Source organism: Triticum urartu, chromosome 2A, assembly GCF_056163025.1.
Source record: "Triticum urartu cultivar PI428250 chromosome 2A, HENAU_Tu73, whole genome shotgun sequence".
NCBI classification, from domain to species: Eukaryota; Viridiplantae; Streptophyta; class Magnoliopsida; order Poales; family Poaceae; genus Triticum; species Triticum urartu.
Genome location: NC_141874.1, coordinates 730169056 through 730186803, shown reverse-complemented (window position 1 = coordinate 730186803; position 17748 = coordinate 730169056). Strand labels below are relative to the sequence as shown.

The 17748-nt window shown below is 46.6% G+C and overlaps 1 protein-coding gene, 1 long non-coding RNA gene and 1 pseudogene across 2 annotated transcripts; 2 read left to right on the top strand and 1 right to left on the bottom strand.

Annotated features, from left to right (window-relative positions):
* Window positions 1-1734: 1734 nt before the first annotated feature.
* On the bottom strand, window positions 1735-10434 carry LOC125540158 (rust resistance kinase Lr10-like; annotated as a pseudogene).
* Window positions 4328-5707, top strand: LOC147987293 (uncharacterized). Its single transcript, XR_015617619.1, has 2 exons — window positions 4328-5354; window positions 5439-5707. It is a non-coding gene; the product is annotated as an uncharacterized LOC147987293 (long non-coding RNA).
* Window positions 10435-12293: 1859 nt separating the features above from the next.
* On the top strand, window positions 12294-14181 carry LOC125540159 (rust resistance kinase Lr10-like). The gene is made up of 3 exons (XM_048703747.2): window positions 12294-12994; window positions 13079-13254; window positions 13345-14181. Exons 1-3 carry the CDS (start codon window positions 12294-12296, stop codon window positions 14175-14177), a joined length of 1710 nt encoding a protein of 569 aa, XP_048559704.2. The 3' UTR covers window positions 14178-14181.
* Window positions 14182-17748: the final 3567 nt, after the last annotated feature.

The following is a 17748-nucleotide window of genomic DNA, read 5'->3' as shown; positions in this document are numbered from 1 at the left end:
ACGATTTCTTTTTGCTTCCGCAAGAAGCACATATGTGCTTCTCGGAAAGAAAAATATATGTGCATCCACGTAGAAACTGTGATTTGTTTCAGCAAGAAGCACATTTGTGCTTTTCAGAAAGCAAAAAATATTTGCTTCCACAAGAAGCATAGATTTACTTTGCTTCTTGTGTGGAGGCATATCGTTGCTTCCGCAAGAAGCACAACTATGTTTCTTGAAAAGCGAAAAGAAGTGAAAAAAAGGGCTTCACTGCTCTGGGTTTTTTCTTCTATTTTTAACCATTATTATTTTTGGCTTCCGGTCTTTTTGGTTTTTGTTTTCTTAGTTTTTTTGCATATTTTTTCTTTTTTTCAGTCACATGTTTTTTTAGTTTTTTTTTTGTTGAAATCTATTGACATGAAATCTAGTTTTGAAGGTCTTGATATGAGAAATACAATGGTGAAATCGCTTCAAGATTTGGACGCAAGGTTCAAGAGATAAAATATTCTGAATAAACGAATTTATGAAAAAAAGTAAAAACTCCACGGTTGGTGAGAAGATGGGAGTGACCATTTCTTTGTGGTTGCAAGGGGCTAACGATTTGAGTGAAATAGGGATCACCCTTTTTTTTATATCAAAATGACTACCATCTACCCGCAAAAAAAAATGACTACCATCTTTTTTTTTTTGAGGGGCAAAAATGACTACCATCTGAAGGCCTTGAGTATTGCATGCACTAGGAAGTGGACAGGCCCTGCTGGTCGATCTGGGTCATGAACGTTTTGTACTACTACTTTGTATGGGCCGCGTAGTTGAGCCTGTTCGGTTGACATCCTTATCCATGCCCCCGGCTGTCTCAAGAAAAAAAAAGCCATGCCCCCGGCGGTGGCGGCGCGTCCAGTCGGCCGCGGCGGGTGCGGCGAGGCGTTCGCGTGGTATCTTATGTTAGCTAGATTATTTTACTTTATTCCTCCCCTTCTGTCTTCCTTTCTTCCCTGGGGGGCGGTACCATTGGTGGCGGCGCTGGTGGTTAATTCCAACGACGGCAGCAGCGTCGCCGCCGGTCACCACCATGCTCTCTCCCATTGGCTAGCTCAGCTCCTCCGCGCAATCTGGGCTTGCTTAGGTATACATAACCTCATCTTTCGTTTTTTTCATAATTGCATTCGGAATGAGGAACTGGGATGCCTAGTGTACTACAGAATCAAAAAATAGTGCAGAAGATAATTCACAACAATAACTACCAGGTTCCTCATTCTTTAACTACTTCATTGCAAATCAAATCCAATTACATATGTTTCTACTTCATAGTTATCACAATATAGTGGCTCATAAGATGCACCAGGAAGCTGACTAAACAACGAATCTTTCAAGTTGTACATACTACTGCTACCAATTGCACTACCATCTAATCTAGTTTAGCATTTAAAACTCCCTCCATTTCTTTTCAGTCTCCATATAAATTTTTTCTGAAGTTAAATTTAGTAAAGTTTGACCAACTTTATAAGGAAAAAAATCAACATTCACAATTTGGAACAATATCATTAGATGCATCATGAAATTAATTTTCACTATATAACTTTAGTATTGTAGGTGCTGACATTTTTTAATATAAATTTGGTCAAACTTTACGTAGTTTGACTTCAAACATATCTTGTATGCGGAGTAAAAAGAAACGGAGGGAGTACATGAATTAAATATATCCCTCAAGCATGTAGGCCTAGTACACTATGGTGATACGATCTTCATCTTTTGTTATGGCGTGCGGCGATTGTCAGATGGGACAAAGGGGCATCTGCAGACCCTGCAAATTTCCCAATAACATGTTTACCACCTTTGTCATCGATTGCCGGTTTCTTGGGTTCCACTGAATACACCAAAGTGCCACAATAGCCAGCTGTCTTGTCTTTTCTTGCTCTTCTGCTGTCACTTCCAAAGTAAGCACCAATTCCTCTCCAGTCATTACTTTCTCATAGATCCACTCTGGGAGATATACCTGGTTTTGGATCCCAATACTTGGGTCTGTGTTCCTCCTCCCACTCACCATTTCTAACACCAGCATGCCAAAACTGTAAACATCTGACTTGTAGGATATCCCTCCAAAGTTCCTAGAGTATAGTTCTGGTGCAATGTAGCCCATAGTGCCTCTTGCTGCAGTCAAGGTAATGATGCTTTGGTCCCGTGCACACAACTTTGCAAGGCCGAAGTCTGAGATCTTCGGATTAAAGCTGTAGTCGAGTAAGATATTGTTAGGCTTGATGTCCAAGTGGAGGATGCGCTGATTGCATCCTTGATGCAAGTATTCTATTCCTCTAGCAATGCCTAAAGCAATATCTAGCATTTTATCTGGTGCCAGGAGTTCTCGGGAAACAATAGAATTACCCGAGAATATATATTTCTCCAATGAATCTTTAGGCATGAATTCATAAATAAGAGCCCTTCTTGTCCCTTCAGAGCAAAAGCCAAGGAGGCGGACAATGTTTGTATGGTGGATTCTCCCGATAGTTGCAGCTTCGTTGATGAATTCCTGCCCCTCTCCATTAGATTTCTCTAACATCTTGATCGCCACAGGAACTCCATTTGGTAGCTCACCTTTGTACACACACCCAAATCCACCACGTCCTAATTTATCCTTGAATCGTCTGGTTATCTTCTTGATTTCGGAGGAAGTGTACCTTGTGGGTTTTGATGTACCATATGTCTTGAGAAACATTTCGACTTTCAAATGTATCTCTTCATTGTATCTTGTCTTCAGCGGAAGATAGAGAGCAGGGGCCACCATCAACAGAAGAACAACAAATGCCGCCGAAGATGATGTAGCTGAATACATGGAAATCAGGATATTCCTTAGGGTTGGAAATTGCCACTTTAGCGATTGTAATGGGGATGAGAGAATGTAAGAGCGGGAATAGGTAGCTAATTACTTTATGTGCAGCAGATATTTACTTCAATTTCATCTTTTTTTAGTAAAGATAAAAATTTGGATAGGAGTAGTACCTGCAATGATTTTTACACGTGAACCTGCAAATATCAAAGATGCGAATAAGATTTGGTTGTTTGTTTAGTACGTAAAATGAAAATTAACTACTAATTAACTCAAGCGATAAAAGTCAGATCCAACATTGATATATGGCCACTGGCCAGTGGGTGTGGGAGAGGATGGGGTGAGGATCAGAGTTTTTTTTTTCCGTTACCAACTCTAGTAACAGATTGAGTCTTTAGGGTCAACTAGTAAACATGCCCATGCGTTGCAATGGGAGAAAAATAAGTTGACTTGCTTCGTTGCGAAGCAAATGCCAATTGTCCCAATTAGGCCGGCAAGGTAAAGGATAAGTTTGATGATGACAAAAATGATAGTTCAATTGACAATAGGATTCTTTGGGGCGCTAGTTCGGAACATGGGACATGAATCCTAGTTAACTAATCGGGTGAACAACTCTATCTTTAGATTACCATACCGATAATAAAACACACATAATACTTATTTTGATTTAGTGACATCATCAGACAACAAAAACGCGGTATATGTCTAACGTCAAAACATGTATGCTTCTATCATGTGTGTTGACCGTGAAGTCCTCGTCATATAGATGTTTTAAGTTGCTATTTTGTTGCGATATATGTAGGACTAAGTCTTTGCCTAGTCTGTTGCGTCTCAATTCACAGATAGACGTAATTTGGTCTATTCTAGCTTTCTTTTGCTTTGACTGCATATTTGCATAACTTTGCTTTTTCTCATGCGCATTATTTTGCCCTCGTGAGAGTTTTCTAGAATGTGTTAATTAAGAAATAAATAGATTAGATTATGCATCATAAACTCAATTTTTTTGTTAATTACACTGCACATAAGCATTAGAATCATGTATTTTGGCTTGAAGTTCAAGTTGATATTTATTGCTACAAAAGTTTAGAATTTATTTTCGTTCGACGTGTATGCTATATATAAATATTTTGTTATCTTCCTATTTTCGTATCCAGATATTCAGTCAGTATGAATTTGTGAGGGAGACAAACATAAGTATCCAACCTAATAACGAAAATATTTAGCACCAAATCGGGCAACGTGTGAATGTCGGAGAACAAGTACATGCGTGCACGCGTGCATCATGGAATTGGGGATATTTTCTGTGAATCCGGCTTGGCTGCTCCCTTTCCATGCTCCCATCCGTGTTCCCACCTCATCCAACGGTTGTATTTTTCCTTTTTTCTTTCTAATCTAATCATCTCCCCTCTGATTTTAAGAGGGTGGGGCCGGGCTTTATTTTGTTCCAATCAAATGAAGCCACGTATGCGGGAGCACGGATGGGCACACGGGAGAGGAACAGACAAGTCTCGTCCATTTTCTGTCTGTGCGGGATCCAAACTAAATCAACTGTAACTAAAAACAGGAAAACATTTATCTGTCGACATGCGTGCACACGTTATCACCCAAACTTTTTTCGAGAGGCCGATTGCTAGAAGTATCCACAAAAAGAGATTGCTAGAAGAAACCAGTCTTGCTGTGCTGGTGGCTCCACGCGTCATACACGTCCATCCCCAGTTTATCAACTCTCCGCTGACAAAGTCGTACACGTTATCTCCCCAGCACCACATCTCTGCCCCATCTGTATCTCTCTCGGCACCACACCACACAGCGGAACACCACATCTCTGCTTTTCCCCTGCCTGTAGAGTCCGGCACATCGGCTGCCTCGCTCCATCATCACAATTCACAACCCAGGAGCAAGAGCGGCGTTGCAGCGGTGCTAGAGTAGTGTTGGTAGGCTGGTAGCTGAGGAGGGAAGGCAGGGACAGTTGCTTTGGAGTCGCGCACCGCTACGACCTGTGGTGGCGTCGGTGGGTTGTTCCTGGGTTGTTGGCGGCATCGGCTGAGGGGGACGGGGAGGCGCTGGTGGCCGTCAACGCGGGCTTCGGCAACGCCGCCAATGGGCTAGCTGACTTGCACACGGCGGCCGTGACAACTATCTGCCTCCCGTTTCCTTTCCTCATGCAGGCCGGCCCGTTGCTTCCGACAGCCGCAAAGCAATGTCAGCCGGCCGGCGACCCGACGTCGGAGAGTCGCGATGCGAGCCGGCGCTGCGAGGTGCGTCCTCGGATGCTACGCCCCAGAGTGGATCGGGCGCGGGTCAAATGAGACCCCACCCCCTCATCACGGCTGGATCTCATCTGCATCCACACGGACTGGCCACCAAATTCTTGCCTCCGCTCCCGTGTAGTGCAGCCATGTCGAGCCGCCACCAGTCGCCTCCTCCGGCCTTCCGGCAAGGCCAGCATCTCCACCAGCCACCCCGAAGTCTCCACAGCCCGCCCCTCCCCTAATCCTTCGTCAGTCGGACTGGACGGAACGTCTATATTCCCCACATGTCGCCCTCGCCGGTGAGCAGCAGACTCCGTCGCTACTCCCTTCCCCTTCTCTCTCCTATCTCCCTTTAAATCTCGCCCCGCCATGTTTCCTGGCAGGAGCTCACCGAGCAACCATGGCGCCACCCCAAACTCTGGATCCGGCGCCCCCAGCCTCATTGGCCTTCCGAGCGCCTCTCTAACCCCCCTACGCCTAGATCCGTCCGTTGGCAAACGCTGTCGCCGTTTCTGGGTGGGAGGCAGGAAGCGGCCAGCGGGGCGGCCGACGGCGCGCAGTGGGGCGGGGCAGAGCGCCGCGAGGCGGAGGCGGGGCTGGGTTATTTTTTTTTCCTTTGTACCGGTTCGAGTTGACTTATGATGAGGACCGCGGATTGAATAAAAAAATAGTAGGGACTTTTTTGCAAAAAGCTCGATGACGGACGACCAGAAACCATCGCTGGTTTATTATTACTAGCAAATGAGCCTGTGCGTTGCAACGGGTGAAAAAAAAACATTTCCCAATCTAATAACCATGAGTCCAAACTTTAGTAGGTCCATATCATTTATGTCAACACATGGCATTCCATATGTGTTTCTATTTATTTTTCTTCTCACTCTCGTCAACGCTGGCCTCAATGTTGACATCAATACAACACGTTTCAATGTTGTCAATCTTAAGACGTCTCCCCCTCGGCATACAATGCAAATGAGCTCGTGCGTTGCAACGGATGGAAAAACACTCACTAATCTAATAACCATGAATTCGTAGGTCCATGTCCTTTATTTCAACACATGGCATCTCATTTGTGTTTCTATTTATCCTTCTTCCCACTCTTGTCGACGCTGGCTCTCAGTGTTCATACCATCACAACACGTCTACCATCACAACACGTCTGAATATTGTCAATCTTAAGACGTCTCCCTTTCGGCATAGGATGATAACAGTTAAATATAATATCGTATTCAGATTCTACATATTTTTGTAATCAAATTTCAGATATAACATGTTAAATTTGGAGTTAGGGTTAAAAAGCTATGGATATTTTAAAAATTGATTAATATGTACTACAGATTTATTACCAAAAACTTGACGCCGTTTCCTACAAAATAGCATGACGCATTAAGAATACCTATTTCTTTTATTAGTAGGTATAGATTAGGCCGGAGCAATTCAATATGTTAGTGCATATTTTAATCCCAAGGGAGTTACAAATATATTATTATGCATAGCCTTAATCCCATTTTAGTTATAGTTGACACAACCATGATATCTCTATGGCCAGCTCTAGGAACTATCCGGATGTAGGGAGGAAAAAAAAAGGAAAAAAGGGTACGTAAATGTGTGATCGGTCTTTACCTTGGTCTGTTCTCGTTGATGATATGCTACCAATCCATTTTAATTCAGTGCCTAGGTACTACTCTCTCCGTTCCTAAATATAAGTTTTTTTATAAATTTTAATATGGATTACATATGAATGTATATAAATGTATTTTAGAGTGTAGATTGATCATTTTGCTCGGTATATAGTCATACTGGAATCTTTAGAAACTTATATTTAGAAAAGGCGGGAGTATTTTATTCAGCATGGGTGGTTAAAACATTCAGTACCGAGTATAAAACCTGAGCTTTTGTATTTTCAAGTGACTAAGCAAATGTTGTTAATTCCCCAGCTGTGCAGCAAGCTTGGAACCACGGGCGCATGAATCTATAAGGAGAGATCGCGTGTGGATAAGAAACTACTGGACCAGAAGATGGGATAGGCCTAGGCGGTGGTGTGGGACCAAGGGGACGCGTGTGTAGCTCACGCGAGGCGGCCGACGCCCAGCGCAGCCCCTCTTCACAAGTGCGTGGGAGCTGGATTAGATCCACGCGCCCGAGCGCGTCCACACATCCACGAAGCGGCAACAACCTTCAACGTGAGCTGATCTGCAGCAGCAACACTCCTCGCTGTCGCCATGGTCCGTCCCCTTCCGCCTCCCCTCTCGTGAGCGCTCGCTCGACCCCACGCATCACGCACAGCCTCACCTGCTCGAACCCCACCTCCATCCTATTCTCGATCGGGAGAGGTTCCCGATCCTCTGCTGCCGGCCGGCCACAGGAGCGCCGCCGCCTTGGCCTCCTTCCTCCTCGACCCCTGCCGCCTGCTCGCCTTTGTGCCGCCTCGCCCGACCTTCTCCTCCGCCCTCCTGCTATGCCCGAGCTTCGCCCCTTCCTGATCCCGTCGTGGCCCACCGCCCTCCTCTCGCACGGGTCGTGCGCTGCTGCCGCGCCCGCCCTCTGCTCACCGGATGGCCATAGCGCCACCGCTGCTGCTGGCCGCCGCGGTTGCCAAATTCTGCCTCCCCTCCCCGTGTCCTCCGCCGGGCCCCTTACTGTCTCCTGCAACAGCAGCTGTTGTGACGCCTTCACCTTGTGCGCCCGGTCGCTGCAGCCCATGGCCGCCCCTGCGTCCGTACGCGACCGGCGAGCTCCACCCCTTTCACGGCCTCCCGTGCGCCAAGCGAGCCCTGCGTCCGCCTTCTGCTGCTCTCTTTGCCCCTCCTCCTTCGGCCGCCACTGCCCTGCCGATGGCCATGTCCATCCTCTGCACCCCGAGGACCGCCAAGCCCATTGCGGGCCCGCGACGCCCGTACGCCGCCGCACCCCGCGCTCGTCGTCCACGAGCTCTCGCTCCGAACTCCCGAGGAGAGCCATAGCGCGTGCTTCTTCTCCCCTCGATCCAGCAGGCAGCAACACACGACCCGCCCCCCTCTGCTTCGAAAGAAAACTCAAGGGGCTTTATGTAAATTCGAAACATTTTTTGACTTATTAAAACCTGTAGTGCGGGTTGATTTCAGGGAACTATAGGGTGTTTTCTGCAAAACAACCACGACGGACGACCAGAAGCAATAGCTGGTTTATTAGTAGGTAAAGATTAGGGAAAGATTGAGAATCATAAGGGTAGGCCCTGCTCGGTAACTTGGTTGGATTAAGGGTTTTATCCCACCTCACAGTCACAATCTCACATATCTTGCCCCCATCACCCGTCGAAACGACCTCTTATTTTTGAAAATTCCTTCTTGTATGTCTTCAACCTGTCATGGCCAACTCCCTTGTATGCCCCCAAAACCCATCTGATATACCGTGCACTGTTACTGGCAACCATATGTCACAATGGCGACGCACATGATCCCAGGTAAACTTTCTGCAGGCATATCATGCATATGCATTTCTTGTTTTCGCTTCTTATATTTCTCCTAGCCAGGTGGTTCTTTAAGCTATTCTGTTCTGTGTGATATGTATCCATCTTATATTCTTCACCATACAGATCTATTTATTTTTGCACAGTAGTACATTTACATCAATATTAGTACAGCTCATGCAGCATCAGGCTCTGGTACTTCATTTTCCCGTATAATAATGCCTGGAAGTGAATGGATGGTGATGGATTCAAGCTGCCTAACTATACATGTTTTGGGTTTACTGACATGAGTCAATGCTTTTTGTCATATGCAGTTATTTGGCATGTCACCTCGCCAGAACAATCCTGAGAGCAATGCATATTTTTAGTGGAATTTAGTAAGATAACTACGATGAGGTACTAGCATGTATTTTGGATTTGGTTTGGCCTAAATCGTTGCAACCCGATTGTCTTGGTAAGCGAAAAACTTTAGGAATGCAGTTGGTACAGGGGGGAATTAGAAACAAACATGGCTGTAAAATGTTGGCTCACGTCCAATAGCAACCATAGAAACCTGAAGTTCTTGGAATACGTTCTAGGAATTCTGAAGTTACTGTATTACAGTTGAGAGATTGCTTGTGTTTATCTCAAATGTGTTTTTGTCTGTCTATCATGTAAATGCTAAAAGTTATATTAGTATACTGTTACGCGTGAGACATGGTCGTCCACTAATTGATCAAATAAACCCAGGTCATTACCATAATTGTCATGCTGTATTTGGTAGAGTTGCTTAGATTTTTTTTTCTACTTTTGGAACACTCGAAGTTTCTCTCCAATGTTTAGTGGTACGTCTCTGGCATCAAAATACTTGACCCCATTTTGTTTCTTAAATTTCAGAGGATTCAGATGAGAATTTATTTACACAAGCTTATAATCTTTTTGCTACCCAGATGTTTGTTCTACTGGTATGCAAAATAATTTGACAACAAAACTCATGGAAATATCGCACATCAGTATATGAGTACACTAAATAGGAAATTCTCAATGATTTTAAACTACAAAACTGGGAGTTAACAGGATAATATAGGATGGCATGGGTTTTCTCGATGTTAGAAATTAATGATACCTTTATGGGGTTGAGACAAGCAGAATGTTTCGTTCCTTTGTGAGCTGAATGCGCAGCGCTGCCTGTTCTGTTCGCATTTTTGGCACTCAGAGGGAATGGATAACGGCTCCTGTTCACTCCAGTCGACTGCTATGTCATAAAATTGGAGGGCTCCTTCTTCAACATCGTGCTTGGAGCCATAATATCCTGTGCCAAATATCGGGAGGGCGGCATCTGATATGACCTTGCAGTCCAATGGAAGATCATACATGAATGCATCAGTTGCCACCAAATACGAGTAGTGGGTTTTGTTGCTAAGGCAGGAGATTGGGCCAGCGATAGTATCAGCAGCTGAGGCAGAAGCATAGTAACCACCTCTGTCATCATAGACAGGATACTGAGTAATTCCGCTTGGCGTGAACTCCCTTGAGCAGCCTACAAGCATTCCAGTTCTGCTGTAGTGTGAAGTACAGTGGTGGTCAGCAGCCGGTGGTGAACTTATTGAGATGAGATTCTGAATCATTGTGCACGCGGAGGTAAGCGGGGTGATGTTGAGGAGGGCACCGGTGTAATTTATGGAGTTGACATTGCATGGGCCAAGAAGTGGGTGAAGCATGATAGTGGATTGGCCTGAGCATGCTAGCTTCGCACATGTTGCACCGCAGGATGATGGTGTATTGCTGGAATCAAGCCGGAGTGGGAACCGGATCTCGGGTCCATCTTTGCTGCACCGGGATGGCGGACAGTTTCTGAAGAAATCTTGGTCATCCCAAGCTGCTGAAGCTGTGGTCATGTCGGTTCCATGGCTGACAAGGCAGACCACCAGGGCTGTGACAAGGAATATACTCATCTTTCTGCTTCTGCACTACGAGATGGATGAAGGTAAGCCAGGTATTGTAATTACAAAGACATAAGAAAGTCAGTAGTCTAAGTTGCGCTTGCCTGAGTAAGAACTTCCTCCGTTCGTGGATCGGTGCAAACCTCCTGTATGTTGTTTTGTAGTAGCTAGGTGACTGCATCGTTGTAGATCAAGCTTTGTAGACTGCATCACTACAGTAGAATCCAAGACCTGACACTGACATGTATCAAACTCCTTGCCAAGTCACAGAAGCATATACCAGCATCCCTCCCTGATTATACTAACCAGGAGGAGTTAACAAGGACCATATACATTTTTTTTAGAAAAGGAGGACGACCCCCGGCCTCTGCATCTGGACGATGCATACGGCCATTTTATTAATTATTGATACAAGACCGTACAGAGTCATACAACACTAAGTCTAAAGCCACCAAAACAAGCAACAACTGTCGCTATCCCTATCCAGTTGATGTAGGGGCGCTGAAAGTCTGGGCCTAATACCAAACAGACCACGCAGCCAAACCTAAACATCTAAAGATTTGAGGTCCCACCCAGGACGCCTGCCTGGTATGGGCACCCACCAGTCCGGCGTGCTTCTCAACCAGGACCCCTGCCGGGTATGAGGTCGCTGCAGCCGCCTGCCACCAATCCATCTTCAGAGCTGTACTGTTGCACCGACCTTGCCAGGCCTATCTGCCATCAACGCCACCGTGACGCCAGACAGCTTCCACCTCCTGCACGAGTCCATCTCCGCGCATCAGACGCCGAGTCTCCACAGCGCCACGCCGCCGAGATCCGCCACCATCAATGTGTAAGATGAAGCACCGCTCCACCAAAGTCACCGTCCTCTAGTCCCTCGAGCCCGTGTGCACCTCCAAGAATGACGCCCCCAGGGAGGAAACGACACCAGAGAGCCGCCGTCATCCGATCTACTGATCTAGGGTTTCGCCCGGAGGTAGCAGAGAGTGGCCTTGAACTTCTCCACGACGATGCCTTCAGGAAGGGAACGACGCAGAAGCGTCGCCATCGCCGGCCTTGGCAATCGCCAATAGCAGGTTTTCACCCAGATTTGATCGAAGACCTCCATCCCTCGTGCACGGGTCGCCAAACCGCCGGGCACGCACCACCGGAACCACGAGCCGTCGGCCGACCCCAAAGCGTTGCCGCCGCGAGGTCAGCTTTGGCTGGGGCGCCGGCAGCCATCCCCGACCCCCGGCCCATCCCACAAGAGGAGGGGAAGGCCGAGGCCGCCACCGCCCGCAGGCCGCCCCAACCGGATCTGGATCGAGCCGCCGCCGTCACCACACCAGCCGAGCACCACCGAGGAGCAGCCCATCACGCCACCCGCACACCCGCGCGCCCTGCGCCGATGAGGGGCCGCGCCGCGGCGCCCCGCGAGAACGCCGTGACCAGATCCAGGTCGGCCGGCCCGCGCCAGCCCTCCCGAACGAGGCGATGAAGACGCCCCGCCGCCGCCGGCGCCGGCCGGGCTTCGCCCGGGCGCGCCCTCTGGCGGCGGCGGGAGGAGGAGGAGGAGAGGAGAGGTGGAGAGGCGGCCGGCGGCTAGGGCTCCTCCCCTGCCGCCCGCGGGAGCGCCAGAGGAGGTTACGGGGCTCACTTGGAATCACAAGGATCATATACATATCGCAACATCCTCTTTATGATGACATATGGCAGCAGTGATGTGGATGTTAACCATCTCTGACCGGGTCATTCTACAGATTCTTTTATTCCATCATCCCTTGTATATGTCGTATTTGTTTTCACCCTTGTTTCCTTACAGTCCATTAAACATGAGAAAAAAGCACGCAACAAAGCCAGAACAAGAGATAAACAGTTGACTATCATCGATGCCTCCATGGTGGTTCCTGGTGCATTTCATGGTCGCAGTTCTTGCCGTGGATGTTCAGGGGCGACATGATATTACTGATAATAGCAGGTATACCTGCTCTCCTTTCTATTGGGGTCATCTCCAAGACGTCCAGTACCCTTTCCGCCTGCAAGGTCCATGGTGGTGTGGTTCTCCGTCATACGAGCTTACCTGCACCGATAGCAATGCTACAATTCAGATCAACACAGGGACATACTTTGTCACTGAGATTGACTACAAGTATTCTTCCTTCTGGGTCGTGGACGCCAACTTGGACATGAGCAGTAGCTGCCCTCTTCCTCGCTGGGATCAACGCCCTTATCTACATGGCCTCCAGCAGTCCGACGGCTCCATCATATTTGACCCTTTTTTCGTTACGTGGGCTAGCTTTGTGAATTGTTCGCGGGTGGTCACGAACAATAGTGACTACATACCGGTCACTTGCCTGAACACGAGGTATTCTTTTGTCTATGTGTTGATTGACTATATTTCTGTTGGGGACCTTGAGCCTTCTTGCGGGTACTTGGCCATGGCTGCTTTGGGTGGTCGGAGCATGCGATACGATAATGCAAGTCATGAAATTCTGGTAGAATCCATGAGGAGAGGATTTGCCGTTAGGTTTCCTTTCAGATATCAAAGGACTTTGGAGGGCTTCAAGGGGTGCATAAAGGATCGCTTTGTGTGAGTTTATATCTATACACTGTGCTTCTGTTTTGGAAAATACATACATTCCTTACTTTTCCACGTTTTCTCCAATGTCTGCAGCCTAGGCCCTGGGTATTCAGTGGTGTATCTCGTTGCGCGTTCGGCTGTGATCATTTTGGCACTCGATTTTGAAGTATTGCATTGCGCATTTAGAACAACAGTTTCTTCCAATGAACATCTCGGCACACTACAGGTTGCAGTACTATACTCTACGTCGATACTGAAGTTGATTGCTGGTACGTCGATACATATAGAGGACTATTACATATACAAGCTACAAGTGTAATTTCTTGGCGATCTCACGTAAAATTGTTCTATATGTGCAGTACTATGCAGGTTCGTGGTTGCTCCCCTGGTGGTATTGTTCTTCATAGCTCACAAATACTGGAAAACGAGGATCACAATTGATGCGGTCGAGAAGTTCCTACGGATGCAGCAAATGATCGGCCCGACAAGGTACGCCTACACAGATATTGTCGCAGTAACAAGCCATTTCAGAGACAAGCTGGGCCAGGGAGGCTATGGCTCGGTGTACAAGGGCGTTCTGCTCCCAGGCAATGTCTATGTGGCCATCAAGATGCTAGATGGTAAATCCAGCTGCGATGGAGAAGATTTCATCAGTGAGGTCTCCACCATCGGGAGGATCCACCACGTCAATGTGGTGCGTCTAGTCGGGTTCTGCTCGGAGGAAATGAGGAGGGTGCTAGCCTACGAGTATATGCCCCATGGTTCTCTGGACAAGTACATCTTCTCGGCTGAGAGGAGTTTCTCCTGGGACAAGCTTAATGAAATCGCCTTGGGCATTGCCAGGGGGATCAACTACCTGCATCAAGGATGCGACATGCAGATTCTGCACTTTGACATCAAGCCGCACAACATCCTTCTTGACAGCAATTTCGTCCCAAAGGTTGCCGATTTCGGCCTTGCCAAGCTGTACCCAAGGGACAACAGTTTTGTGCCGTTGAGCGCCCTACGGGGAACCATTGGGTACATAGCTCCTGAAATGATATCCCGGAGCTTCGGCGTCATATCGACCAAATCTGACGTTTACAGCTTCGGGATGCTGCTGCTGGAGATGGCCGGAGGGGGAGGAATGCTGACCCGGGCGCGGCGAACTCAAGCCAGACATTCTACCCGTCGTGGGTGTATGACCGGCTAAGCAAACAGGAACTGGGTGAGATGCGTGCTGAGATGCATGAGTTGGAGAGGAAACTTTGTGTTGTTGGGCTTTGCTGCATCCAGATTCAGTCTCACGATCGGCCGCCGATGAGCGAAGTCATAGAGATGCTTGAAGGCGGTGTGGATGGCCTGCAGTTGCCTTCGAGGCCATTCTTCTGTGACGATGGGCAGACCCCTGTAGCGGAGTCTTAAGATTTCTGCTCTGGGCTGACTGCCATTTCAGAGGAGGATGACTGAAATTTTGTCTATGTTCAGTGTCATGTATTATTACTAGAGGCGATGAACTTATGAAAAGTTACGGTAATGGTTGTCTTGGGAGTAAAAGAATGTGAATTATCTACCGTGCTTCTTTTGAATGTTATCCAAAAATCAATCATATCGAGTGTAAAGTTTCATTTGACCTCCAACCTTAGGTGTGAGATGTTATGAAAAAATCTGAAGAAAAAGGTACAGCAGAGAATATCAAAGAAAAAAATGTATGCAGTATACAGTGAGCTGTTGGCGAGAACCCGATGACGCCAAATGAAAAAAAAAATCTGATGATGTCGACCACATTATCTTTCTTCATGGCACATTATGAATATGAAAACAACTTACACTCTCCATGGGATATTTAGATCAGAAGTAAGGCTGTTTGTCAGTGACCTGCTTGAAAGTTGAAATCTGATTGTACATTATCTAGTTTTTTTGGTGTGTGAAATCCATGGGCCTGAGGATCTGCCGACGCTTATTGATACGGCTCTACACGAGCGACATTTGCAAGCGCATAATGGATCAGTGAGCTTTCATGCATTGATCCTGATTCGTCGCTGTTGAGTTCTCAAAGCCTGCACATTTTGTGAGAACAAGTTCCTGTTTGGTGGTGTTATGAGAGAAGCCAAAGCTGTAATAGCTATTTCATCAGTTTTAGAGGAGTGCAACCTGTTTAGACACCTCCTGTTTGGTGCTTAAATGTTGCTCCTAAAACTTTTTCGAATGTTGAATGTTGCTCCTAAAACTCGTACCTTTCTCTGGCTACTTGCTCATAATAAGCTCATGATCAGAGATGACCTCAAGAAGAGACACATAATCAAACTTTTAGTTTGTGTTTTCTGCTCTCAAGATGAAATGATAAACCATTTGATGTTTGAGTGTGTTGTCTCTAGTTATTTGGATGGTAATCAGTGAAGACTTTAGTATATTTCACTGGTACTGATTACCTTTCAGTTGCTAGGTTTTGGGTCTCTAATAAGTAGAATTCAGCTTTAAATACAGCCTGCTGTGCAACAACTTTGTGGTGTATTTGGAAATTCAGAAATTCCGTGATCTTTAATAACACTATTTGGATGTCTGTGAACCAGGTGATAGGGAATATTCTAAGGACAATAAAAAACTGGGTGATTCTTTCTTTGCAATTGGTGAGAGTGAGGGATTATTCTCACAGTTCCCAACAAATCAACATCGGTTCTGGAGACTTGCTGCTCGCCTGTGAAGCCCTTCTCTTCACAGCTAAATTTTGGTCTTTACCAGCCGTTTTCATCTTTTGGCGCCTGCGTGTGCTATTTCTTTCTTTTAACTGCTTGAACTATCTGTGTGGCAGCTTTCAGTTTGCCTTTACCTTTAGGTTTTTGAACCTTGTTTGAGATACTCATGGTTTCATTCCGAGCTAATCGAACGGGGGATCACCTCCCTATTTTTTCTTAAAAAAACAATTTGATTACAGTCATACTGTGGTTATTTTTTATGAATAATAAGCTACTGCGCCCAATACATCAGGGAGAAACAACTCATCATACAGTCAAACAAAAACTGCAGCTTTACAACCAAAAAGCGTCAGCAGAGCCTGAACTACAATGCAGAACATTCACATCACGGTACCACAAACATGAGGGCCAAAAACATGTCCAGCCGAGCACTCAGATTGCTGCAAGGTATTCCCTCCGTTCAAAAAAGCTTGTCCTTCAAATGGATGTATCTAACACCAAATTAGTGCTAGATACATCCGTTCGAGAGACAAGCTTGTGACAAGTTTTTTCGGACGGAGAGAGTAAGAACAGAACCTTATCAGGGATACATAACTTGGTGAACGAGAGAAGGTACTAGTACGACCCAGCCAAAGGAAGCACTAGTACTACCAGTACCAGCCAACCAAAAGAGCCACAGTTTCTTCATTATCATGTTTTACATATCACAAAGCATATTTAAACAGCCTTCCCCCATCCTCGGTTGATTAGACTTTCTGTTGCATGCCACCGTCAACAGCAACGCGTGTAAATTTCTCTTCTGCGACGCAGTCCAAGAAAACAACACATGAACGTCATGGATATAATTAAATAATACGCCGGAAATACTTGTCCGAGAAATGGATGTATCTAAATGTATTTTAGTTCTACATACATCCATTTGTATCCATTTCTACCACAAGTATTTTCAGACGGAAGGAGTACGTAGTAGTATTAGGTTTTGCAGGGTAAATATTACTGAAGCAAAGCATTCTTCCTAGGGTCTAGGCACATAAATCCCCATCTTGACAGGGCAGGGTAATTCATCTTAACAATACTCCAAAGTCCGAACATACCACATGCAGGGGTGGCCAGCCGTGGCCAAGGCCCACCCCAAGAATCTGAAAGTGCTTGTTGAAAGCAAATGAACAAATATTTTTTTTTTGATTTTTTTCTATAGCCACTCCCCCTCGTATTATGATTTCAGCAATCTTGCCTCCGCCACTGCGTACACAATCTTGGTTTACATGTATGTGGTTCTATTGCCAAGTAATTGGTTTTCATTGATTCCCTAAATATCCATTCCACTAGTTGCTGCCCTCATCAAGCAGTGTATAGAGAAATAAGGAAACCATCGAAAATTCTATACCTAGGTATACCTACTCGTAACCAACTTACGTAACCTTCCTAAATTCTCTCCTCCCTCCTGAATTCTGTTGGAAATATTAGCATTTTTCCGACTAATCTAATCCACGAGTAAACATTAAGCATGGCAAATACAGTATGCATCTCATACCAATACCTAAGCATGTGAGCACGTACAGTACATAGAACTGAAACATCTATGAACAACATATATACGGCTAGCATATGAACGAGCAAATAGGGGATGAATGAGTCATACCCTCCGGTTGGCCAGGCCAACGCGACGGCGGCAGCAGCAGCCTCAGCATCGGCCGAGGCCTTCTTCTTGGTGGCTTCGCCGTCAGCCATGGACTCGATGCAGGGGAAGTAGTGGAAGCAGAAGCGGTCGGTGAAGGGGACGGAGCGGGAGCAGTCGCGTCGAGACGCTCCCCAAAAACCGTGATCTTGAACGACAGGGTTCCGGAGGCACCTACTCTCCCGACCAACCGTGCACGCGGTCGTCGGGATGGGATCGCCGAAAGCAGCATAGAGAGAGGAACAGTAGATGACGGCTAGGGTTGTACGAGAGGGAGTGAGTGAACTGAGTTAGGCTTCACTCCACTGGCTCGGCTCATTCCCGCAACCCGCGGTGCGCACGCTTTTGACGAGGCGAGGCGGACGACGGAGTAGGAGGAGCGCGCGTGTACAGCTCCTATTTCCAAGCCC